At 36.7% G+C, this 26,643-nt stretch overlaps 1 protein-coding gene across 1 annotated transcript; it reads right to left on the bottom strand.

The window, feature by feature from the left end:
• Window positions 1-258: 258 nt before the first annotated feature.
• LOC139742927 (uncharacterized) lies at window positions 259-26,265 on the bottom strand. The gene is made up of 24 exons (XM_071653435.1): window positions 26,195-26,265; window positions 22,693-22,915; window positions 21,761-21,952; window positions 20,702-20,866; window positions 20,004-20,071; window positions 18,375-18,507; window positions 17,531-17,600; window positions 17,137-17,210; window positions 16,135-16,243; window positions 14,493-14,617; window positions 13,799-13,915; window positions 12,922-13,026; window positions 12,336-12,439; window positions 11,126-11,243; window positions 10,026-10,178; window positions 9,188-9,376; window positions 8,368-8,541; window positions 7,754-7,846; window positions 4,210-4,356; window positions 3,516-3,762; window positions 2,491-2,651; window positions 1,862-2,035; window positions 1,261-1,350; window positions 259-432 (listed from the first exon to the last, which is right to left on the bottom strand). Exons 2-24 carry the CDS (start codon window positions 22,855-22,857, stop codon window positions 259-261), a joined length of 3,147 nt encoding a protein of 1,048 aa, XP_071509536.1. The 5' UTR covers window positions 22,858-22,915; window positions 26,195-26,265.
• Window positions 26,266-26,643: the final 378 nt, after the last annotated feature.

Below are 26,643 nucleotides of genomic sequence, written 5' to 3'. Positions count from 1 at the left end.
ATTATAAGCTGAAACCTTGCATACTTAGTAGGCGAATTTCTGAAATGTGATCTTGTATAGTCTACGTGTGCTGAAGTGCAAGAATTTTGTGTACAATTAACAATACTGGACTAAATTACAGCATTTCTCAGAATACTGTTTCATTTCCAGAACTACTGGTATACTTCTGCTTCAAAGTGTATAGGATGTCATGCATATATTCCAGGCAATTTGAATAATATTTAATGGCACATGAGGGAGTCATTGGGGAGAGAAATTCTAATCAAAGAAGCCATATACAGCATCACTTTCAAACCATGAAAGATTATTCTCCTTGGCATCCTTCTGGGGATTATTTTTCTTCTTCTTCCTGCCACGAGGAGAGTCTCCCCACCCCTTGATCTTGTAGGCTCTCTTTGGGGTCTTCCGTGCATTTTTTGTAGAAGGTGTAGCCTGTAATCAAGAGACACACTTCAACAATAGTCAAGGAGTAGAACATCGACTTTCACAACATTGTATATGCTGAACATCAGGGGGTGTTTAATAAAGCTGTTTGTAAAGTTAGAACAACTTACAAGCGACTGGTGATCAGTTCTTGTGCTGAATTATTGAAATTCTGGTAAGTATAGGACATCAGAACTGATCACCAGTCACTCATAAGTTGTTTGTAACTTTATGAACAGCTTTATGAAACACCCCCCTCAGATGCCTTTCAAATACAAACATCTTTAATTTGATAAAATTAAGTTCTTAAAAGTATGAGCCTGTATAACATAGGCCGAGAACTTGTAATCTCGGAAATCAAGATTCAGTTAATTGAATGCATAGAAAAAAATTGACTTTTTCCACCAACACACAAATCTATGAATACACCTAGTCCACAGTCAAGTGTAATTGAAATCACTTCTTTAAACACAATGGAGATCAACATGTTGTTTGAGACTCCTTCATTAAGTGAGGATTATGACTGAATGTTATGGATAGCCAATAGTATACAAACAATGGGATTATGTTGAATTGCAAGAAATTTAATATAACCACTATGGTTGTAGACATTTGCATGGAAGATCATTTCAACTTGATGGATATCATTAGACATTTAAGTGCATCATTTACAACAACCTACTTGCAATGACATTGACTTGGCATATTGGGCCACAGCATTGTGTTTAACCAGTATCAAATACTATAATGCTGTGCTAATACTGCAAAACATCTCTTGTTATTATACCTTAGGCAAAGAAACCAGTATACATTTCTTTGTAAGAAGTATTTCATTACCTTTTGCCTTCTACCAGGATTGTTTTCCACTGAATTATCATTTGCAGGAAGACCCACTTCCATGAGTTGCTGTTGCTCATCATAGATCATCTGGACATTTGAATAATCAATGATGCTATTATTTATAGGAATTAGGAAACATTGAACTTCCCTTTCTTCCATCTGACGTTACAATGCACTGTCCAGCATTATCTGCACACCAAATCAGCATCATAAATGTAGCATTGTTGAACCTTTTTATCGAGAGGGGGTCCTACCATAAAGACCACACTGGTCCAAAGAATAATAACGATAGCTACAGTGTATGCTTAAAGTTTAATAAGATGAATAGAAATAAAGATAGGATAGATAGAATTTGATAGTACTATAGCTTGCTTTTGTTCGTTTGTTCGTTTGTTTTTTCTGAAACAATGACCGCCACAATAAATTTCTTCCAAATTGGAACTGATGCTCTCTTTTATGTTATGAATCAGTGCATATATACAATTCCATGCTTCTCTCTTTCTCTCCCTCACACACATTTCTGCAATACAAGACACTTACTCAAGTTAAAACTCCCCCAGTTTTCATAAATTTAGTAACTTGTTTCTTCTTTACACACCTTGACTTTAACTCCAGTGAGAGACCTTTGCACAGAGTTTGGCGATTTTCCATGGCTGGCAACCCCACGCTGGTTCACCTGGGGGGAGGGCCTGACGCGTAGCGGAGTTACTGCACGACTGGGAACTTGCCTGTCACCTGGAGATTGTCGAAGCCTCTGTGCTATGTCATCCACCTGCAAATTGATCAATGCATGCCTTGCAGTATTACCTTACAACCATTACTGTAATTTTTTATTTCACCTTCATGAGAAAAAAAAAGTGAAACAGTGTAAAAGTAAAACAAAAAAATGCCTGTTTTTGATGCATGACAAGTTATCAAAGAAACTTTTGCTTCAGATTCGATGTATATCAGGCCTAACAGTTACAATACATAGATCAATACAGAGCATATAAGCATGCATTTTATATGAATCAAAACATATATGGTGTCCTCTGCAGGGTTTCTGGCACATACACTATTTAGGAATATGGCCCTGATAGATATCCAATATGTGAATTAATAAAAAGAGATTAATCCTCGAGACACCACTGCCAATCAATATCAATCTGATGACTATCAATATGCATGTTTTAAAGGTAACTGTGTTGACTAGCAGTTTCCACTTTAAAAGCAAGCACACATAAGAACCTCAAACTCCATGAGCTGTGATGTTGAAGAGTCTGAGCTTGCACCGTCGTCTTCCATGTCATTATTCTGGGCAAATGCAACATTTCGTTTCAGACGAGCAGATCCCTTTTGCTTAAGGATGCCTCGCTGTGGTGTGGTGGCAGGTGTGCCACGTGCAACTACTGTACATCAACACAAAGAAATCATCAATTATTAATTAACTCCTGCATGCATCATTTAAAAGTTTCCTTTCAAAAAAAAAAAAAAAACCTGACAAAACTGACAAGATGAACTATATTGCACTTGAACAGAAAATTCATGATAAGACAGCAACAGGGAAGATGTTATTCTTGATGGAAAATAGAACTTGAGAAGAAGTGACTACATTACAGAAGAAAATTACTTTGCAGTAAACTGATGACCTGACTTTCCTAAACCATTTTTGTGCTCCAAGGAGAGGTAGTTTCTCATATAAAAGCCCCTTCCCCCACAAAAAACAAAACCAAAAACAAACAACCAACGAACAAATTTCCCCCCAAAAAAGTCTTGCTATAATAAGACAGTTTGTGTAAAAGGAAATGAAAAGATGTTCGCATTACAGGCAAACATAATCATCTCTACAGGACCAATGCATTCATTTTGATCTTTTTCATAATCATAAAGAATGGATATATATGTACACAATTTCACAGCACAGGGAATGTCTTCAGCCATACATCAAGTAATTTGAAATTTGTGTCAATTTCCAGACTGTAAGACTGTTCAAGAATTCATCCTGTTAATACTTTGATGGGATTGCACAGTACACATACATGATGGATATGCACGACATTGCTAAAACACAAGTTGATGTCTGTTGCGCTACATACTACTATCTGCATTATGACGCATCAGTTGCTGCTTTTTTTTTTTGGGGGGGGGGGGAAATGTTTCAGTTGTGACAATGAATAAATAAACACCAGTACACTAACATGCAAGCAGCTTCAAATCTACAGGGCAGAGCAATGCCTTTAAAAAAGTCAAAATAACAATACGTAACATCTTACCTGCCAGTGGTGTTCGCATAGGATTCAAGGCTTTCTGACTTTGAAGGTCCTGCCCCATGACTGGAGTTCTGGGCACTCTAGCCAAGAGCTGGTGTGGACTCTCACTATGGGTGTGACCTTTTGGATTCATCTGACCATTCACAGTCTTGATCCCTGCTTCAGTCTTCTTATCAGAACTTTGCTTGCTGGCCTTCTCTTCTTCAGCATGCTTGGCTAAATCTTCTTTAAGTTGGGCAATTTCTTGTGACTGTCAAAATATGTTTTATTATCAAATTACATGTGCAGCTTATTTGAAAAAAAAAAGGAAAACCCAATGCTTTCATTGTCAGCAGCTTGCTTGTAATTGCAAAGTAACATTTTGATATAACAACTGTATGCACAGATTGTAACATTTTAATCAATACCCTATCAATGTCCTTTTCAAAATCAAAATACACACATTTGACAAGTCAGCTGAGAAAAGCAATGACCTTTCATCTCGATTTACCTTTGATGAAAGCTTAATTCACCTTGGCAAAAAGAAACAATTGTAGCAGAGAGTGAGAAACCAGATTCTATTCACCTTGAATGACTCTACACTACTTTTCACAGGATACAGAGTAGAAGCTATTTATCTCTGCCACACTTCATTACTGTAAACATGGTAAAACATCTACATGCAGTACGTCTACAGTACATCAATTGACTTGCTAACCTTTTCTTTGACTTGACCTTCCAGATGCCCAATCTCAGTCATTTTACTGGCAATGTCTTCTTTCAATGTTGCTGAGCTGGATTCAAGGTCTGCTAGACTCTTTTTAAGAAGAAGAATTTCTTCTTCAAGGGCCTTACATTTCCCTTCCTGTGAAAGTAGGATGTTTGGTCCATGTGTACATTAAAATTATGTGTATAAACATTTGTATTATGCACATAATATGTGCAATGTGCAGAAATAATGGAGGTGCTGTATGCAAGAACCACCATAAATCATTTATCAAACTGACAACGTCCAGTGACAGGCTTCACCTGCATATCATGCACTCAGTTCCCCTTTTGCTCTTACATTTTGCCCAAAAAAATGTATTATACTCAAATGCCACATATTTGATAGGTCATTGCCCTGCCATACACTTGCTACAAGACTTCAATGTTATCAACATGAAAAGTATTGTCAATATACAGTGATTTTTACCCATGACTTTTCCCCATTGCCCTGATACAATTCACCATTAAACATATTATAGGGGTATAATACTATCTCATAGATAAAAATCTTGATAGACAAATGGACAAAGGGAAAGACAAATTGTTTAACTTCATATCTCACGCACCCTTGGTGTAAATACCTCCCCCCCCCAAAAAAAAAAAGGGGGGGGAGGAAATAAAATATTTCAGAGGGCATCAGCTCACACAGTGTTTAAGCACGCTAATGGAACAAAAAATTGAATCACTGTTTGAGACACACTTGTTTTTTCTTTTCGCTGGTTGCTCTTCTTCTTCCTTTTTTTTTTCTTTTTAGGTGATCCGAGTATCCTCTCGGATCACCTTCTGTATCTGTACGGATTCTTTGTTCTTCTTCTTCTTCTTCTTCTTTATTTCTCCTCAAAAGTTGTGCAGAGGTTAGCTCAGAAAGTCCGCTGCCTGTCAATTTCAAAATTATATCATGTATGCATCATGTCCCAAAGACGGCAAATCTAATGTATCATTGTGATCAGTCGACCGTGACGTCACTATGACGTCATTATATGAAAACACATTCTCAATCATATCTCATTAATGAAATAGAATTTTTCAATGAAATTTACGTCACATATATTTAAAGTTATGCGCATTCTACTCATGTTCTCAAAATTCATATTTTCTCTTAAAACGTGCGCGTACGCGCGCGTTGAAATATTTGTATGCTCCAATCGAGCTCAAAATTTTTTTGCACACGTTTCAGACCATTTGGAGCATTTTTTGAAAAATTGAAAAAATCGGACGGACGCGTACGCGCGCGCGCATATACGCACGCACAGCTCATATGCAATTGAAATTTCCAGTTTTTTCACTTTGATCGCATGTCTGAAATGTCAAGGAATATTTATACCACGTTTCAAGTCAATCCGACTCAATATGACGTCATACGGGGCCGTCAAAGTTGAAATTCCGCGCGCGCGTCAATGGCGATATACAGTGCAACTATGCCAAAAAACTGCCAATTTTAAATCCGATTTAACTCGTCAGGATGGACGGTGACCCCCCATTTTCTTTACATATATTGAAAGCTGATGAGTTGTACATGTCATTTCATGGGTAGGCAATGCTGACAAAATGATTAAAAGATATCAAATTTCTTAATAAAGTAAAAAAAGTAAATTTTCAAAATGACGTCATCAAATTACAAGTTTACTCGAGCGTATCTCACTTATCCTCTGCCAATTTTCTCCCATATTTCAGTATGTTGTAGCTTATGAAATGTTCTTTCATTAATGTAAAAACAACATTTTGATTGGATGACGTCATCGCCTCGTAAAAATGGATTGAATGTATCCTTGTAGAATTTGACCAGTTTACGTGTTATCTCTATGGGAGAGCAGTTTTTCTGGCAGTGAAAATTGACATGACTCTCTTTTTCGAGCACTAGCTCACTTTTGCTTCGGTGAATTTTTCCCAGATTTTAGGATGTTGTAGCTGAGACTTTGGGCTATCGTAAGTGTGCCCTTCATTTTTTCATACGACGTCGGCATCACGTCGAAAAACTTGGTTGAAAATGGCACGTGGCTTCGATGCAGCGTCATTTTGCTTAATACACAGGGCCTATGGAGCATGAAATAGGTCATTGCATAGCGCATCCGACTCGTAATCCTAAGGTCCCTGGTTCGAGGCTCACCCCTGCCAATATTTTTTTTTCCATTTTTTTAAACACTTTTTTTCTTCTTTTTCTTTAGTTAGTCTTAATCTCCCTTCCTAACTTTATCTTTTTCTGATTTTTTTATGCTTCTCCTTCAAATTTCTATAAAATAACATATTTTTTTCTTTATTTTTCTTTCTTTCTACTACTTTCTGTGCAATAGATGAACAACAACAATGGCTATCAATCCCATATTTTGCACATGTTTAGTTCATGTCACGTACATTATTTCATAAAATAACAACTACTTGATCAGACACCATCTTGGGTATGTAAATTAGGGTCAAAGGTCATAAATGTTTCATCCTGTATCTTGGTGAATACATGTCCTATCTTTCCCATATTTTGCACACACAAAGACCATGTAACAAGGATCATTTCACAAAATAACCACTTTTTGCTCAGACGCCATCTTGGGTGTGCAAAGTGAGGTCAAAGGTCATATGTACTTCTTTCTGTATTTTCGTTATGACGTGTTATCTCTATGGGAGGGATTTTTTTTTAATGTGAAAATCGACATGCTTTTCTTTATCGAGCACTAGCTCTCACTTACCCTTCGGTGAATTTCTCCCAGATTTTATGTTGTACCTAAGACTTTGCATTTTGCATCTTGGTGAATACCTGTCCTATCTTTGCCATATTTTGCACACGAATATAGACGATGTCGCAAGAATCATTTCACAAAATAACCACTTTTTCCTCAGATGCCATCTTGGGAGTGTAAAGGTGGGTCAAAGGTCATATGTATTCGTTGCTGTATCTTCGTTATTCAGTGTATACAGAATTGGTACCAAAGATGGCAGATGTGACTCCCTTTTCTAAATGAGAATCCAAACCTCACACGGCCAATGTCTCTAAACACAGATGAAACTTGTATTGTCATGCCTATTACGATCAGGACTCGAATCATTGATTAAAAAAAAAATCGGATCACCTTAATTTGTCAGTGATGACAAATTACAATCTCTAGTTTCTTTTTTTTTTGGTGGGGTGAGGGACTATCAATTACAGAATTGTGACAGATGAATATCTTTATTCTCTTTTCCTTTATCCTTCCAAGGTGGCTGCAAATCTTTCCTATCATAAACAATGCCATGTATGGTAAGCATGGGCAGGATTGTTTTTATTGGCCAAATGTCGTTAAATCTGGCACTAATCTGATCGCAAATCATCATTGCATCCATTCAAGCAAAGCATGCCCAGCATATCAAGCAATGAAAGCAAGAGATTATCAAAGCAGAGGGGTGAATTATGTGCCATGGAAGATCAGCAGTTGCAACCTACAAATATATTTATACAAAGGGAGACAACTGATACAATCTTTCATAGCATACATCAAGCCATCACACACCATTTGCATACTCACCTCTTCATGCTTGGCTGCCACTTCTTCTAGCAACTTCTTTCTTAGTTCATCAATTGTCTTGTCTTTCTCCAACACAATTTTGTCGTACTCTGCCTGAAAAAAAAAAAAAGACACAAAATCCACATTATTTGGAGCTGTTCAAGATCAGGAACTATTGATGAACTTACCATATATATGGGTTGAACATTGTGACCCGCTACAACAAAAGGATCCTAAAGTCGCTGACGGGTGAGCCGAGAAAATCAAGTTTAAAGTTAGCTCATCAAAGTCTGTCAAAACGTTCGGATTTCTGTTTTTAACATAATTTTGTAGTCTAATGTATCTTCTATCATCTGCCGAAATTTCGAAGCTAAATGATCAAAGGAAAGGCCTGAAAATAGCATTTTTCCGGGCCATGCTCGGCTCACCCGTCAGCGACTTTAGGACCCTTTTGTTGTAGTGGGTCACATATAATCCAATCATCTAACTGACATCGGCCTTTATGCATGTCTGTTGCTAAAGTAGCATTAGACATCGCACTTTTTACTTTTTTCTTTTTCTTTTTTGCAATAATGGCTTGAAACTCAGTGTACTAGTATCTTGAGAAGTGTAAGCAAAGGCTCCCCAACACAAACCTTGTAGTTGTCCATGACACCATCAATTTCTTTTATCTTTTCTTCATAAGCAGCTGTGACATGGCTCTGCTTCCTCCAAGCTTCTTCTTTCTCTTCACAAAGTTTTGCAAGCTCATCTCTGACAGATCCTGCATCTGCCTTGGCCAGCTCAACCTCCTTTTCAAGGCTGCATACCTACAGTGTGATAATAGAATAAGTTTTATGTCTGATTGTATCAGAACACAAGAATACATACACAGGGCAGCAAGCCTCTGCACATTAAAAGAAAATAAAAACTGCTGATGTGAAGGAAAATGTACAATTTGAAGGTGAGATTTTATCATGGTTCAAAAGCGGTTAAATATGTTGCACATATGGAGCATTCTAAGCATGATTTCAGGAAAGAGCTCTATGTGATTTCAAAACCATATTTCCCTTTGCTTTAATGAAGGAGCACATACTACATAGGAAGAAAGGCCTATTAGTTGGCATCTCTGAATGTAGAAGCAAGAATGACAGGAATGGTTTGATACAAATGATGCTGGAACAATGGAATAAAAGAGATTATTACCTCAAAAATTCAACTGGAGATGAATACATTTCTATGCCCGCAAGCAATACATACACATACACAACAAACACAGCACACACACTATTTTGTAAGTCACATATCAACATGGAGGCAGCATATTCAAGGATATACCTTGCAAGCAAGTATCTCAAGTTCTGCATCTCTTTAATTTTGAGTTAAGTCCAATGTTTATTAATTTTTAAAACAAAAATTTAGCTTTCAAACACTGGTAGTGGTTAAAATTTACTCATGAAGAATATAAAAGCCAACCTGCTCCTCCAGTCGTGACTTTTGGTTTGATTGGCAGGTTACTTGGCTCTTGAGGGATTTCATTTCATGCTGTAAGTCCTTAATCTGTTTGGTTTTCTGTCCAACCTGCCCTTGCAGCGACTTGTTTTTCTCTTCGAGAGTACACTTCTTTGATTTGGCTTCAAGGAGATGATCTTCCAGCCCTTTGTTCTGTTTGAGTAAGGGAAAGCAATATGATTCAAATTAAGGTATCCAACTCTGCAGTACAGCATGTACACTTATTGTGATAAATAGCAGTACAGCAGTGTTTAAAAGAATCACTTATTTGCACAAAATACGACAAATTACATTTTTTTTTTTCATACAGCAATGATGTTTGATACTTTAATTCCAAAATGTTCAGAAACCTCGATATGGAACACATGGTACACAAGTATATTGGTTAGGTCCCTTTTTGTCCTAGATTGCTTTCAGCAAATTGTTTAGGTTTTTTTTTCCCTTTTGGAGGGAAGATGCTCATGTGCAATTTCAGACAGACAATATACATCAAATGTGGAAAGGTGCACTATTCCTGGTGTCAATGCATTCTCAGTAATAATCAGCAACACTTTTATGCTTGTTGAAAGTAAACTTTAAAGCAAACCTAAGATGCCTCATTTCCATACCATCCTCTTACAAATGGTCTACTTTAACATATTACTTTCCATGTGATGTACTATCTTTTCGCTGAACATTATTCATGATATGCAAAGCTTCATTCACACTTGAGATCATTGTAAGAAAACACACACACACACACACACACACACACACACACACACACACACACACACACACACACACACACATATTTAAATACCTTGTCTCGCTCTTCTTGCAAAAGCTGGTCAGTGTCAGCACGAAGGTTCTGATGGGTATTCTGCAACTCTTCATTAGTCTTCTCCAACTTTGCTTTGATGTCCAGGATAGTCTGCAACTTAGCTTCCCCTATCTGTAATTCTTGTCCTTGTTCCTTTAACACACAACAGACAAAAAAAAAAGAACCCCCAAAGTCTACCCTGTAATGCTCTTAAACTTTTGTTTCACATGCAGAATAACAAAGCTACATCAGTGAATCCTAAACTTTGCCAGGAATACTTCAGTCCCTTCTAGACAAAATACCATTTCTTGCGAGCCAATTTGTAACTTTAGGCAAAAAAAAAATGATGCAGACTTCCCCCACAAATCGTGGGGGGGGGGGGGGGATGGGGGAGGGAGGAGCAGATATCCCTGCATATACAGTGTAATTGAAACTACCCGGATGATGCATACATACACGCACAGATACATCTTCAAATTGTGCTTCTGAAGTTCTCCTTCCACTTGTTTTGTCACATTTACTTCAGAAATGTTAATGGTTACTGTCTGTTTGTTTTGTTTGTTTTCAATTAAGTCATTTCTGAAGTTTGGTTCAAGAGATGAGAAAACTGAATATGGTTCTTGCAATCTGCCCATTTTCAACTTGCCTTTTACATTCATCAAGTGGTCTAGCTTGTAGGCCCAAATTAACAAACTTATAAAGTAGTTTAAACAAAATCTAGTTTAAATCTATGGCACCCTCATTGGAAGTCCATGGGTGGATGTATGTGTCCCACACATTTATGCAGTCGAGATGTTCATAATCCATGGACTAGATTTATGTTTCTTTTCTGAAATCCACTCATAATATACAGAATGTGCTGATGAGAAACCTTCACACCATGATGTCTGCCAAAGTATTTCTGTGCATGCTTGTGCCAAAGAGTCATGTATGACAGTTGTTAAACATTAAAATCAGAAGAATTTGTTAGGTGTTTTTTTTTCTTTTTTCATTAGAAAGCAAAAGCCTGTCTGGTCGCTGTACATGTCTTTCAATGGAGCTGTAATGTCTCCTCTCCACACGCCATTGTCAAGAAACTTTAATGATTTAGCTAGACTTACTGCGATCTGAGTAGTCAGTTTCTCACAGTCCTCCTTGTATTTCTGTAGGTCTTGTTCCACAGTATGCTTCTCTTTTCTTGTGTGCTCTATCAGCTCCATCAGCTTTTTATTCTCAGAGCTGAACATTAGCATATATAAAGATATTTAGTTTCCAAAGACACAGATCATTTAACAATGAATATGAGAGAATATAGTGCACATATAAGAAACAAAATGTTGAGTAGAAGACAAGCACAACAAATATAAGACAGCATACTATGAGGCAAACTGAATCATTTCTCATAAATGATTACATCAGTGCACTGAATACACAGCTGTACGATTTCTCCGAATATTAGTGATTTTTTTTTTTCACACAATGTCCGGAAAACTTCAATTATCTGATAAAATAATGACACAGCAAGCAGCCTCTGATTCTTTTCAGTTATCTTGCTTTGTGAGCAGCAACTGTAACAGGGACTGTCACTCAAGAATTGGGTTGCAGTCACACCAGCTGCTGTTCACAACCCTAGGAGAAATCTCATCAGACCCATCAAGCACTATCCTCCAGAGCTGCACTGCCAACCGACCAAAGAAACATAACTCTCAGCCATTAAGAAATATAGTGCATTTCCATCATAATGAAAATCTCATTACAACAAAATAAAACAGGGTTCCTGCACCTGTTACAAGACTTAAATTCCATGATTTTTGCATGTAAACTTTTAATAATCCACTACCCTTTTTCGGACAGTAACTTCGTAGGAACCTTAGTGATTGGTGTAAATACATGGAAATTACTATTAGATACATAGGGTCCATGTAAAACGTTCGTTAGTATACGACAACACTGTGTGTGGCAGTGGAGTTGGTCTGATTTTATTTCATGAAATGTTTTCCTTTAAAACAATATTATATTGCAAAACAGAAGATCACTAAAAGGCATACATTATACAAATCTATAAAATACCATGACTTTTCCATACATTTTTAATTCTGTATTTTCCATGACTTTTCCAGGCCTGCAAAAACATTTTGAAAATTCCACGACTTTAACAGGTTTTCCATGACCGCAGGAATCCTGGTAAAAATTCAGGTCATAAAATCATTATCTGTATAACTTTATATACTTTATCATTTGGCTGTAAAGAAATTTGAATATAACTGAAGAAAACTGCTAGTCTCGAGGACTTTGTTATAACGGGAGTCACCTGTATTGAGAAAATATTACCTCTCAGATTGCAGGTCCTTCCTCAGCGAGTCAAGCTTGTCATATGACACCTTCTCTCTCTCGAGTACCTCCTTCAATTCATCTTTTAAGGCTGCAACATCGGTCTTCAATAAGCAAAGACAAGTAATCAGCATTCAGTTCAATTTTTGTATGTATTTAGAACACATGAACGGAGTGTGAGATGTTATTTGTGCTGCAAGGTACTGCACATCTAATCAGCATCAGGCTTCAGAATTTTGGTTTATTCTAAGCCAGAGCGCATGCTGCTCACTGAATGAAGTCTCAATGAATTCTCAGATAAATGTGCTGTTAACATAACACTGATAATTCTCAGATCACCTCTGTCACAGATCCATCCGATGGTGGAACTGTGAAAGTTGGGGTTGATGAACTAAAGAAAACAAAATGATTACAGTTTCACTTTCTTGTATATGTGTAGATTTACATAACATTTTGCCTGGCCTGAAAGTGATTTTGATCTTATGTCAAACATCTTGTATTTATTTTGCACTAATACTTGTTAGTGCTATAAGACAATGAAGCAGTGTCAAAAGAAAGTAAGAAGTTGTCATATATATTGACTTACCTCTCTCTTTTGTAGGAGTTTGGTTTGCTCTTCAGCAGAGGCCTCAAGCTTTGACTTTTCTGTGCTCAGCTCCTGAAGCTGTTGCTCCATCAGCTCAGCGTCTTCCTACAAATATCAAGAGAAAAGAGACTGTTTTCTATTGGACAGACTAATTAGAAAAAGTCAACCACACAGGTAGTCCAGATACTGGACGATTTTAATAGTCCGCATTCCCCACACTAACACACACATACACATGCATGCACCCACGCAATGCGCCCAACCGCTGACTGCGACACTCCACCAATTGGCACTCCCGAAAAAAATCAAAATGTATGCAGGAGGGGTGATTTTGTGTAATACAGTGTACCGTATACAGACATCATCAACGTACGTCCGTACGTACACGGGCACACCGCATGTTCCTATTTGTAAGTGTATACATAATGCTACGAATACAGTCCAGGAAGTGGACTACCACACAGGCAACCTTGTTAATGCAATACTGATCCATGCATGGACCTATACTATCATAACAACATAGGGGTGTGTGATATTTGTGGAAATTTGACTAAACAAATTGTATATCTCAGATGGATGCCACATATTATGCTGAAATGTGAATTAGGGCCACCGTGATCTGTAACCACAAATAATTTGCACACAGAAGTTAAAGGTACAGGAAATGTGCTTTTCCTAGATGTACCTTAGACAGCAAAACATAAAGCTGTACAAAAAAAAAAAAAAAAAAAAAACAGAATTTTGCATGTTATTGCATTATTTTAATGAAGGGAAAAGTAGAAGTTATCATACCCAATATTATTGTGATGAGGGGTACCAATTCTATTTCTGTTTATTTTGTTCGTTTGACTTTTGCAAACTGTGCTGAGTATCATACCTCCATTGTTTTTATTTTGTCTGATAACTGTTGGATTTTTCCACCGTCCTTTTCATGCTCTTCCTTGGATTCTTCAGCATCTTGCTTGAGCTTGATGATTTCATTTTCCATATCGATCTAGTGTAACAGGGAGAAAAGAGATAACACCTACTCCATTGTCAGGAAAGTTGAAAATGGTATAGAACTGATGCTAGTTCAAATGTACTATGAACACATTATTGTCACCAAAAAAAAGAAGAAGAAGAAGAAGCATGAATTACCTAGATACCTTCAGTATAGGGTCAGAGCAGAGCTTTTGACTTTAAAGCATTAAAATCCTGAATAAAAAAAAAAATACTTGGAATGTACATGAGAGATCAAAAGTCACTGATGATATAAACCTGAATATAAATCTAAGCATTGAAAGAGTTCTTACACTGCAAACACCCTGAAGATTCCTATGTACATGCCAGTAAAAAGTAATGCTGAGTACTGTAAAACATGATATATTCGTGGCATGAAATTTTCGCGAATTGAAGCTGACAGCCTTTTTCATGGCATGAAATTTTCGCGAAGTGCCACTGGCGTTCAATGCATATAGTGTAAACAAGGACTTTTGCGTGCATTTTAATTTCGCGAATCTTGGCGCTCGCGAAATTCGCGAAATTAAAGTGCACGCGAAAATTCCTCGTTTTACAGTATCATATGGGCAAACCTGTTTTGTCTGTAACTGATTTTTTCGACTGATTGTCTCCTTCAGCTCTGTTCTAACTTTGGTCAGGAGTTGCTGGTTTGCTTCTACTTCTTCATTAGCTTGGTTCAAAGACTCCTTCAGGACCCCTGCAAAATAGGGAATCACAGTTTTAATAAGAATGGTGGTCTGATATTCTGAATTAGTTTCAGCATTCAATTGACTGTCTTTCTTCCTCAGCTGATTTGAGAGTTCATCTATGATATGAATACTGTTACAATTATAAAAGCATCCATTTACCGGTAAGCATTCATATAGACCTAACATTATGACAAAACTGTTATCTGTTATACAATGTCAACCATAAGTTCGAACATCAGTGTTCAAACATTTAGTTTTACTTCAGCATCTTTCTATAAAAGTCAATGAATGCAAGATCTACCTGCCTTTCACCAAGATATACAAGAGGGCAATAGAATTCCAAGTTGTATTATTTGATGCACACCAAAAAACTTTGTCATTAATATTGATAGAACTGTGCCATCACATATCATGCTGCACTTGACTGGGCATATCCAGGTGAACACCAAACTTAACCTTTACCTTTTTTAAATGTTAAGGTGACAAGTCTACTGTCAATGATAACACATCTCTGTTTCTACATTTATATGACTACATCTGCTACATTTACTACATGAAATCTGGTAAGATAGTGGAACAGCTGGACCTCAATTTCTGATCCCTCTCCCATAGTCTTCACTGGATCTGTCCAATATTCAATGACTACTTGCTTTGTTCTCTACAACCCTACTCATACCAGGATTGCTTCATTGCAGTGGCATTCTTTTTTACTTATTGTTGTGCCATGAAATTCAACTAATCTTCATAACATCTGCCAATAACTTTTGTCTTGGTCTCCAAAGATCACGTACGTTAGCAAGACCTGAACACAATGACTATTAAATTTGGATAGAATAACACCACTTACATAGTATTAATAATTCAATTGTCCTGAAATTCTTTTCAAATCCTAGCAATTGTCTAACCCTCTCAAAATGCATACATGCAGACTGACAAAAAAGTGAATGTGAAAAGCATGAAATCTATTTTTCTATGTCAACGACTAACTTCTAGCCATCTTCAGATTTTACTTTGTGTCCACACAATGATTGTTGTTCTCCAAACATTTGTCACAACTGGCAAAAAACATTATATACATATTCAGTTGCTGCATAGACAGTGAAGTTTTGAAGTGTTATCTCAGCATTTGACTAAGACTTTCACTGAATAGAGCTCCAATCTAATTCTAATATCCTCCAAGTTGGATGACAACTACATTGAATATCTTCATTTCAAGCAGAGAGAGAGAGAGAGAGAGAAAAAAAAAAGATGGTTTAGGTTGACACACTGACTGCCAAAAAAGATGAAATATCATGCCAGAGGCAACCCTTTTGTAAATTTATGAAAACAGTATTACTAATATTTTCCTATTCTGAATGTGTTGCATGTAAGTGTCATCGACATCACATGTCACTAAATGCAATTCAAGAGACAAGAAGAGATATGTCAGATAACTACTCTACGAATTGATATTTGTTTCACAATTTGAATTTAGAGGAATATACATACATATATACACAAATTTAATATGTCGTATCTGGATCACCTTTTTCTCTTTGTGATAAGGCCAACTGCTGGGATGTATTTCTTATTTCCTCTTGCAGTGCACGGATATCTTCTTTCTTCTTATCATTACTTTCCTGGAGGTCCCCACACTGTAGAAAACAAACCAAAAGATCCATTGTGAGCAAAAAACAAAAACAATCAAACACACACAAACACACACAAACACACATACAGTTAATGTGTTGTGACATACACAAGCCAATAATGGAAAAGGACAAAGCTAGTTCTCAAGTGACAAGTTAGCCTTTCTGTGTACATGTGTGTGATTGAACAATCCCCAATGACCGCATGATAAATTCAGAAAAACACCTGCTCAATTTCCTCTACATTACAGCAGTAAACACAACACACACACACACACAAACACCCACACATACACACACACTGTCTGCTCATCAACTTAAAACATAGACTGTGTGCATAAAACAGAATACACCTGCTTCTTTAATCTGCTGCAATATTGCTCAATAGGAAAACTACGAAAATGAGCATTTTAGACAAGCGCCCACAGCAAATTACTTAGTGTTTCTTTTTTATTAATACACTTTATTTATATCAACAAAATATGTAGTATGTGTAATACTACTAAACTATGAAATTGAAAGCATTGTGACATCAGACTATTTTTTTCTTTGCACTAGAATGGATCACCTTTGGGCACACCATGATACCATTCTTTCATATTGATGCACGTGTGTTTGTCGTATCATAGATGTGATTCACCTATCTACAATTCTTTAAGTGTAAATATAAGGGTCTTCAAGACATATGACTGCAATGCAGCTGTGAATACACAGGATCAAGATTTTCTCTGTGCATCAGGGAACTGGGAAGTCATCATGGTTCAGTCCGTGAATCACATTATGAAGAAACAAGGTATCATTGAGCATATCATTACTTGAAACCTTAAGTGTCCATACTTAATCCATTATCTCCCGAAGGAATGCATAACTTTCTCATTCTTTGCATTTCTCTACATTACCTCATGTTCCAGCTCAAGCATCTTAGCTGTCATCATCTTTTCTGCTTCAGCAAAAGACGCCTTCTCTTTGTGCACTAGGAAACAGAAACACATACACAGAAATACTATAGATATATCTTTCTTCAATGGATAACATAACTGTGGGGACTAGTTACTCAACAAAGTAAAAAAGAAAAAGGCAACATGAATACAGTAAATAGTTCCATGCAATATGTTTAGAATTAAAAAGGAATTACTTTTTTCACACTATCCGAGCCAGTTTGCCCTTTGTCATAAAATGAAATGCAGCACAGGTATACAAAGTCAATGCATGCTCTAACTTAATTGAGCAAAGATAAACCCAGCTGGATATTGCTTTAATTTCCAGGGTTTTTTTTTTTCTTAGTGTACTTACAGTCAGTTTTCAGCTCATTAAACTTGTTGGAATGGATCAAAGTCAGTTCTTGGAACTTCGCTTCCACAGTCTACAGGAGCATAATGACAAAATACAAATGTCAATAAAAGATGATCAGTAGGCATGACAACAATGGACATCAAAATGAATGATATGCCTTTATAACAATGCTATATTAAACCTAAGAATGTCCTATGGCAACTTGACTCTGCTTGGAATGTCTGTGCTGGTAAGGAATCAACAATATTTATGAAAGTGGAAGCGGCAAGCCCATTTCTGATTTTATTTTCTCTTACCAGAAAAAAAGAAATGTCATTGCCCTTTCCTCAACTAGATATACCAAGGCACAGTAACCTTACATCTTATCCAATGATCAAGTTATCTGGAATTTATACTAGACTTAGCCTTGATCTTTGAGACCAAAACCTCCAAATTTTAGGTTCATACTGATGAGACCCTCTGTAATAGTGCAAACTCTTACCAAATTTTATAGAATTTGAATAGATTTTGGTCAAGTTACCAAACTAGAATATAATGTCAAATTTGATATTTTCGTGTGCGTAATTTTTCGTGCTCAGCTGGATAAGATGAGTTTCGTATTTTTTTTTCAAAAATTGTTCAAAAATTAATCATACAAAAATATCGGCAATTACAGTGTATGGCAACATTTACATCTTTTAGGTTGATACAGGAATGCATTGCCTTGACCAAAAATATGGTGGTGTGTGTTTGTATTCTATTGTTATTTCATTATATTGTACATACAGCTCAAGAAAGATCCATGGTAAGTTAGTCATTCATTAACGTAGGCACATGATTTAGGAAAAAGTAATTAATACATCACCTGCATATCCTCAAGTTGCTTCTGGCGGACATCTTGCAGCTCATCCCTTGCTCTCTCACCATCACCAAGCCTGTCCTCTAACTTTCCTGCATAATCCTTCACTAGATTGCACATGTCTCTGGTTGACACAAGTCTGATTTACACAGATATTAGTCATAAAACACACATTAGATACAGTTTTTTTCATGGAGTGTAATGATAGTCACTGTCCAAACTGGATTGCTTTTGCTTGTGTTGTATTGTTTAATGGTTTATATATGTGTCTGTTACTTTCACATCTTTTTCCAAGTGATATACCAAGATCATCTCTGAATTAAATCTTTGTAGGGAATTTTTCTTAACATAAATGTAACATATGATCAACTTTTATAAAGTAAAACAATAACCAAACAAGCAGCAAATCTGAGTGCAAGCTGTATTGACTATAATGTACAGATAGCTCTTTTATTTGCACATGCACTGGATATATATATATATATATATATATATATCTATATATATATATATATATATATATATATATATATATATATATATATATATTATATATATATGACCCAGCACCAAAAACCAACAAAAAGTTGCCACACATGGATTTTTAGTTAAGGACAGATTCTGAAAGAGCAGACTCTAAGCTTTAAAATGATATATAACTCAATTCAAATGGACTCCTCTAACCTACCTAAATACTGGAAAGAAAGCACACACTCTGGAAAAGTGTGAACTGAGAAGAGGCTCTGAAATACAGGGTCTTATTCAAGCGCTTAATCTTTCACTAAGCTGCACTAGTTGTGCGATGAACGGGACAAAACACAGGATGTCAACCACCCGAGCAACAACAATGAAGAGATTATCAGATTAAGCTGAAATTGAACATGTTCTATTAACACATTCTGTCCATGATTAATGCCAATTTTCAAAGCAGTAGCATTCAAGTTATTAGACTTGAAAGTGAAGAGTGCACAAAGGATTTCAAGAAATAAAAGGGGGCCTCCAATACAAACCTGATCATTCTACTCTCCCCCAAAAAGGGGCTGTACAAAAACTGCTGAAAACACACTTTCCCATTTGTGTTATGATCCCAAACTAAAGAATAATGTAGAAGAAAGATAGCTCTTTCAGAAAATATGAAAAATTCAAGATTAACTTAGTTTACCCATTTCACCTGTTTCGAGTCCTCACGTAAAATCAAGGACTTACTTGTAGGTCCATGGTAAAATCAAGGGGTGCAACTTTTTGTTTGTTTTGTGATGCACGGTCACATATATACATATCATATATATATATATATATATATATATATGGTATATACATACATATATAATGCTACAATTGATTCAATTTGTTGATTGTTTTGATTGTAACATTGTGCATTTTAATATATGTTTTTGTATCTTTTTATTGTGCAGGACCCCTTGGTAGAGCAGTTTTTTTTTACTGAAAGGGCTACCCTGCTTAAATAAAACAGAAATAAATAAATAGAATTAATTCAATTCAAATGAATAATTTCTTTACATATGTTCAGTAACCATAGATATGTATAAAATACATGGGAGATGACAATTCTTAAAAAGTGTCATGAAATCTTATTTATCACAATTAAACATGAATTTTAATAACAAGGCTTACTTCTGGGAAATGTCAATACGGTGATCCATTTCTTCCTGTAGTCGAACACTCAGGTTTTCATTCTGAAGCTGTGAACATAAAAATATGGGTAATGGTTTCCTTGTTTTGTTTTTAGTTTGTGCTTTTATTCCAATCTATCTCCTACCCATGGGCAGTATCACAATGTTAAATAAGCTTAGCTATCGCTCTGACATTGAGTAATTGGTGACAGTTACACATTCGCTATGCTGAAAAATGATAGATAACATTGCATACATTGCATACATTTGGTGAAGGAAAAAAAAAAGAAAACTGAATGCATTCAAATATTTTATAGGGGGAATTATAGAGCAGGTTTTTTTTTATTTCACAAAGCATTATGGAGAATAGGCTCCTTCCTACATCAGGTCCAGATAGGATCATACAGTATACAGTATCTTCGCTCTACGTTTTAAGCACTGATGGATCTCTTAACTTTGAAATCAATTTTTTTTTTTTAAAGAGAGAGAGATCAATCTGTCATAAAGACATATTTGAGATGGTTCTATCATTAGATTTATATTCTTTTTACTAGAAAAAATCATCGAAGTGATAAAGGTGTTGCACCTGACCTCGCAGAGTTTGACCTTTCCTTTCATGCATAGGGGAGGAAAAAAGAGCATTCTCTGGAATACAATGCTTATATTTCTAGTGGAGTGCAAGAATAACACCATTATCACCTGCAGCTCAAATAGGGATTTCCTCTGGGACTCAATGGTCTGCTGTGCATCGCTGAGACTCCGCTCCTTCTGTCCGATTTCAATCTCTGTCTGAACCTTCCATCGACGTATTTTGTCTGCCTCGTGATGTAATCTTGAATGCAGGGTATTCATCTTGTCCTGATTCTGTGTGAAAATACGATATATTTACACTAAATACTTTAAAACCAAAAGAGATATTCCAATCATCATAAAGTGAACATTCACGGGTACAAATTTCATTTCCATTTCCATGGATGAAGCAACTGCAAATGTGGACTTACATCGCTAAGCAGTCTTTCTGTATTAATGTCTCAGAAACATACTTGGAATTTCACAATGGAAACTGATCAGATCCTATCAATTATATCAAAGATCATTCAGTCTCATCAGCTTGTTGCTGAGCAAAAATTCTTTCATGTACAAAGTTTATATGACATTGCATCCCTAACATCTTGGTCATATTATTTGCAACAAGGGGAACATTGTAGAACTGACTCCTTTTTGGAATCTTGCGAAAAGTTCTCCTAATTGTATTATATCCTTATAGGCCTAATGGTACACCAAATGAATTTTCATTAAAATGGATATATACAAATGGAACCCAAATCACTTAAAACAATGTCTCCAAGACACTCAAAACAGAGGCATACAATTCAAATATGTCGATTTTTGTTGTGTTCTTTGCCCTTTTCTTTGTCTTGCAAATGTCCATTTGCCAAAAACTGCAATCAAGCATTACAGTGAATTTAATGAATATATCTGGAGTATACAAATCGGTCAAACTGGACATTCTGATTCTTAGCCAAACTCAGTTGACAGAATATTAGATAAAGATGCATTAATATTCAGAACATACTTTGCCATCTCTGTTTTGTACTTCTCTATTATAAGCTATGATATTCAGTCATTTAGGGAGGAAATTGCCGTGATAAATGCTAATGCTACCAGTGCTGTGCATGTTTCAGTGTTTCAGTAAAATTGATTCAACAAAGCACTTGATCCTATCTGTTAAAGAATAGAAATGACCCAGTGACCAACCTGTATCTCAAATGTTTCAAGTTCCTGCTGCTCTTGGGTTGACATTGAGCTTGTCTGATTAGCTCTTGCTTCTGAAGTGGTTTGTAGAAATTGGTTCTGTGATGGCATGTCAAGTACAGGAAATGTTGTTGAGGAGGTAAACTGCAGTGCACTAGAGCTGTCTTCTCTTGAGATCAGTGGACTTGTATTCTCCTGTGTCAACAAAATTGTACATTTAACCCCTTGGTCAACCAGTCACGCAAATGCCGAGGATCTTTTAAAAGAGAAGTTCACAGTTTGGGTTCTGTAGTATGGTTCCATAGCTTAACAGAATCAAAATGTCTACAATTTCTGCTATTTAGGAAATACATGCTGATATATGCCATGATAGATTTTGTTTTGTTCTGTCTGTTCTTGGAAGGAAACAGTACTTTAAGTATGGTAAATGGATTGTAGGAACAGGCATCTCTTGCATCCAATGTTCATAACATCATTGAAGGATATCTGTCTGATCCAACTACAAGGGGCTCTTTGAAACAAAGTAGATCTAATAACTATAAGAACAACTCCACATTTCCATCGCATTCATGCTTGCCGCCACCAATGGTATTCACTTTCTTATTTCCTTTGCTAAAACCTGCACCACAATTCAGGGTGTGATCTCCTTGTATTCATATGGAGAAAGTACACTACCGGTAAATGTTATTTGAATTTACCTCAGTATGAAACAACACACTGTATCTACAGACTGGCTCATAGGGATGTACTGATAGATTTGTACAATAGGATGATTTTGAATTTGTCTTTACAACTTCATTTAAAGTAAAACTAAGAGCAACATCTTTACACACAAAACAAAGCATTATGCAATATTAAAGGGAGTTTCAATAATAAATTACATGCAGTAGTGAATTCATTCACTTATTTCAAAAGGAGAAAGTGTGTAAAGATACCTTGAAGAGGGAAGCTGCAGATGATGGTGTTGACTGCAGCTCCTTTCCAGGGAGCATGAAAAAGTCTTGCTGATGACTCTGACCTTGGTCACTTGAGGAAGTGGGCTTGAAGAAGATAAGCTCACTGTTAGTGTTACAAAGTTCTTGCTCTTGTCTTTGCTGCATGGTGATGACTGACCATGTGGATTTTAAAATCAGGCTGACAATGAAGGAGGGATGCCACCTGACGGAGCAGAAACATATGAATTTCTCAAGAATTTATGACTTTGAATTTTCTTTTACATTTTACAATAAAACATTTTCAGAGAAACACTACAATTTATAAGATAACATGAGCCAACATTGTAAAACAGAGCTCTACAGATAGCTCAACATCTTAATACTGCATAAAGCCGATGATATCTTCCTAAAATTCTTTCATATATGTACAAATCATGTACAACTTTATTGTACATAAATACAACTTTTTCACTGTCACCTCCTCTTCTAACACTGTCACTACTGTCGCACACCCATCCCAGTTTAGCTTTATGGACAAGCTGCTATCGGGATTACACATATATCTTAAAGGTTCGAGGTTCAAGGAAAATTTTCAGAATACCTTTCTAGGAAGGATTCTGAAATCCTTCCTAAGTCTTTAAGTCAGGATTACTTTAGTCTATCTATTTAAAATCTTCTTAAAGGTCCTGTTTACCTTTGGGAGCAGTGATTTAAAAAATGTTCAAGATATCACATTTGATGCATTATGTAGGTCTGTTGTATCACAACACATCCTACCATACAAAATTTTTGCAATAAAGCCTAAAATGTAAGGAGATATCAGTATTTTTCTCAACAAACCATAACTGTAGATGGTTTAGTCTGAAAACATTTTTATTATAAGTATTGTTCACATTTTGTGTATTTAACAATACTTAAAATCGATTATAAGGATTCAAATTTTTACAGTGGTTGTGTTTATCCCTAACTCACATTCTAGAACTATTTTAAAGCACTAATGCTGGGTTTTTGCTTCATGCGCAAATGGTAAATTATGCCTTTAAGCTTTCTTCCTAAACTCAGAAAGAAACTTAGGAAGATATGCAAATGAGCATGAGATATGCAAATTTCTGACTTAGGAAGAAGTTGGTATTCTAGAAGTAGAATGCACTATAAGAAAAAATTTTAAGAAGATATTCAGGAAAGCCCCATCCCTGTCCTGTACATTGTTAAAATAAGAATATTTTATAATAGCAAGCTGCAAAACATTGTGATAGGCGCTTGTCATTCATTGCATGCATCATACCTAACGTTACTTGATGTGCGATATGGGCATGAGAAAGGGGACATGCCGCGCACATGTGTATTGAACCCTACGTCTTATCCCGGGGCGCTCCTTGTAGACGTCTACACACTGAGTCTATTCAACGGTAGTTCCCAAGAAGAAATTTCAGAATATTTATAACGATAGTAACGGTACCAATTCTGTCTTTCCGAGGCACTTCCTAAGTTTCTGACTTAACAGTTAATTTAGGAAGAAACTTAGGAAAAAAAACTTAGGAAGATTTTCAGAATACAGGGCGGTGAATTGGCTCAGTCTGTAGCGCGTCTGCCTCACGATCACGCGGCCTGGGTTCGAACCCGAGTCTGGACTGAGCAATATTGTGTGTAAGCATACCGTCCCCTCTGGCAAGAGGCAAAACACTCTGTCCCTTGGATAGGACATAAAATGGAGGTCCCGTGTATGAGAGAGTAACAACTCATGCACGTTAAAGATCCTGCTTCATTCATCTTAAAGAGCAGGGTGTTTAATCTGGTGAAGTGGTCCCACTTCAAATCCAACTGGACCCCATGGAAGACCAGCTTAAGGTAACATCCCCAGTATTCGGTCACATAAGCTTTTTTGCAATATTTTTCAAACTAAAATAATACATACATACATCATTTCTACAGCAATGTAAGTGAAATATATCAAATTTCTTTAATCTCAATTTTCATTTTGTTAAATATCACACAGAATTTCACAAAATCACAAAATATATCACCTTGAAAATTCCCCAGTACACGGTCACTGCAACCAGTATTCAGTCACGCGATATGCACGTTCAAAGTCAATGCGTGTTCAAGGCAGCTGAAAAATGCCCGCGCACTACCTTGTTGGCGCAAAATTGCATCGGGGACGTTGCGGTGCCCGTTGGTGACCGAATACTGGGGACTCGGCACTTGCATTCAACCCTTGTACATTGAGACACTGTATCGGCACGTACAGAAATTTTGTTTTTCTTTTTTCGTTTTTGAGGATACCATCACACTCCAAGCTTGCGATAAGCAAAAAATCCCGCGAGAGAACGGCCTAATTCTTGATTTTAGCGCTTTTTGGAATTTGGGATTTTGGATGGATTTTTGGAGGGGGCTAAGGGAGTTTCCTGTTGTGAATGAGTGTGCAAGTATGTGAATTGATGTGATTTGCGTGTGTTGTGACAGTTGAACTTACTGGCTGGTGACTAGTGATAAATGACCGAATACCGGTAGCTGACCGAATACTGGTGCTCTTACCCTAGCTGAATATGGGTTATCCAGCCATCTTCTCAGATGGAAAATGAACAAACAAACAGAATAGATGGTTAACGTTAGATATGGTCTACGGGCCACCTACAGTCAGAAACACCTCGCTAAAGTTAAAAACTAGTATTTCTAACGTTAGAAATGTTAATCAGCCTTAATGCCTTGTTTAACAGTTGAGTTAGGCCAAGGCCCAAGGGTCTGAACACTGTCTTTACTTTGGATTACTAACGTTATAATGTTAGATTCTAACACTTTAACAGTAACACAGCCCCTAGCCAGGTTAGATCTAACAATATATTTAGGGTCTAGCGTTAGCGTTATAATGTTAGATCTATTATTGTCTAGAGACTTTGGAATGTTACACTATGTTATGCAGCCACAGCACAGGCCCACCTAACCAGAGTCCAGACCAGTCCATTGGCACTAACCAGGCCATGCCAACAGATCGACCCCCAAATATTCTACCTAACGTTAGAATCCAGCAGAGTCTAACTGTTAGAGTCTACGAGTTCTACTTTCTAAATCTAAACCCCGAACTGTTGTTAGGTCTAACCCGTTAACTTGTTTTCTAGATCTAATTGTTGGACCCTCTTCTTGTCGCTTGATTCTAAAAAACTTTCGACCAATAAGCGCCGGCGGCGGCAAATCTCTTCTTTCCGTATTTTGCATGCTGCATGGCGGCGGTGCTGTGCGGTCCTCTGTGGAAACGTTAAAACGTTAACCGTTACACTAACGTTAAAAAAATGGACCGTTCGTAAGTTCCATCTGATTGCAACCTCGAATGCAAGGATAGTACGGCTGTTAGAATTAATGTTAGGATGTTGTATTAACTTTGTCTAATAAATGTTTCTAACTGTGTTAGACGCACTAACGTTCTAATCCATTTTATAATAATCTGAGAGAAAAAAAATCCTTAACGTCACAATGATAATGACATTGACAATGTGTATAACGTTACCTTGCGCCGTTGCAGTCGGTTTTAACTCAACTCAAGTCTTTCTGAGCCCGTGAAATTGCACATGACTGTCCATACAGTAGTAACTGAAGCTTGCAAAAAACGAATAAAACAATCGCTGTTCTCTGTATGTAAGCTGTTTTTGGCACTCTCTTCTTCACTCTGACGCAAGACTTCTCTCGCCTCGGTGGTAAAATCTAATCGTCGAGCGACGATCGATGGCGAGTACTACGTATTGTATAGCGATCGATCCGGTATCGGGCTGTACTGCCCGCGCCCTAAATGCACTAGTTATTTTTTTTTTTTATTATTTCGATATGATAAAAGTTACCGCCTTCGGTGATATCGATGCCTACTTTGTGAAGAAGGGATGTCGCAGTATGATATCGATATTGGGCTCGTATCGATCGCACCATGCGAGCTATCGCTAGCCCTATTGACATCGATCTAGG

Source organism: Diadema antillarum, unplaced genomic scaffold (genome assembly GCF_040938485.1).
Source record: "Diadema antillarum isolate AM-2024a unplaced genomic scaffold, OU_Dant_1.0 seq00001037_RagTag, whole genome shotgun sequence".
NCBI classification, from domain to species: Eukaryota; Metazoa; Echinodermata; class Echinoidea; order Diadematoida; family Diadematidae; genus Diadema; species Diadema antillarum.
The sequence above is the reverse complement of the archived record's forward strand: the minus strand, read 5'-3'. Positions and strand labels throughout refer to the sequence as shown.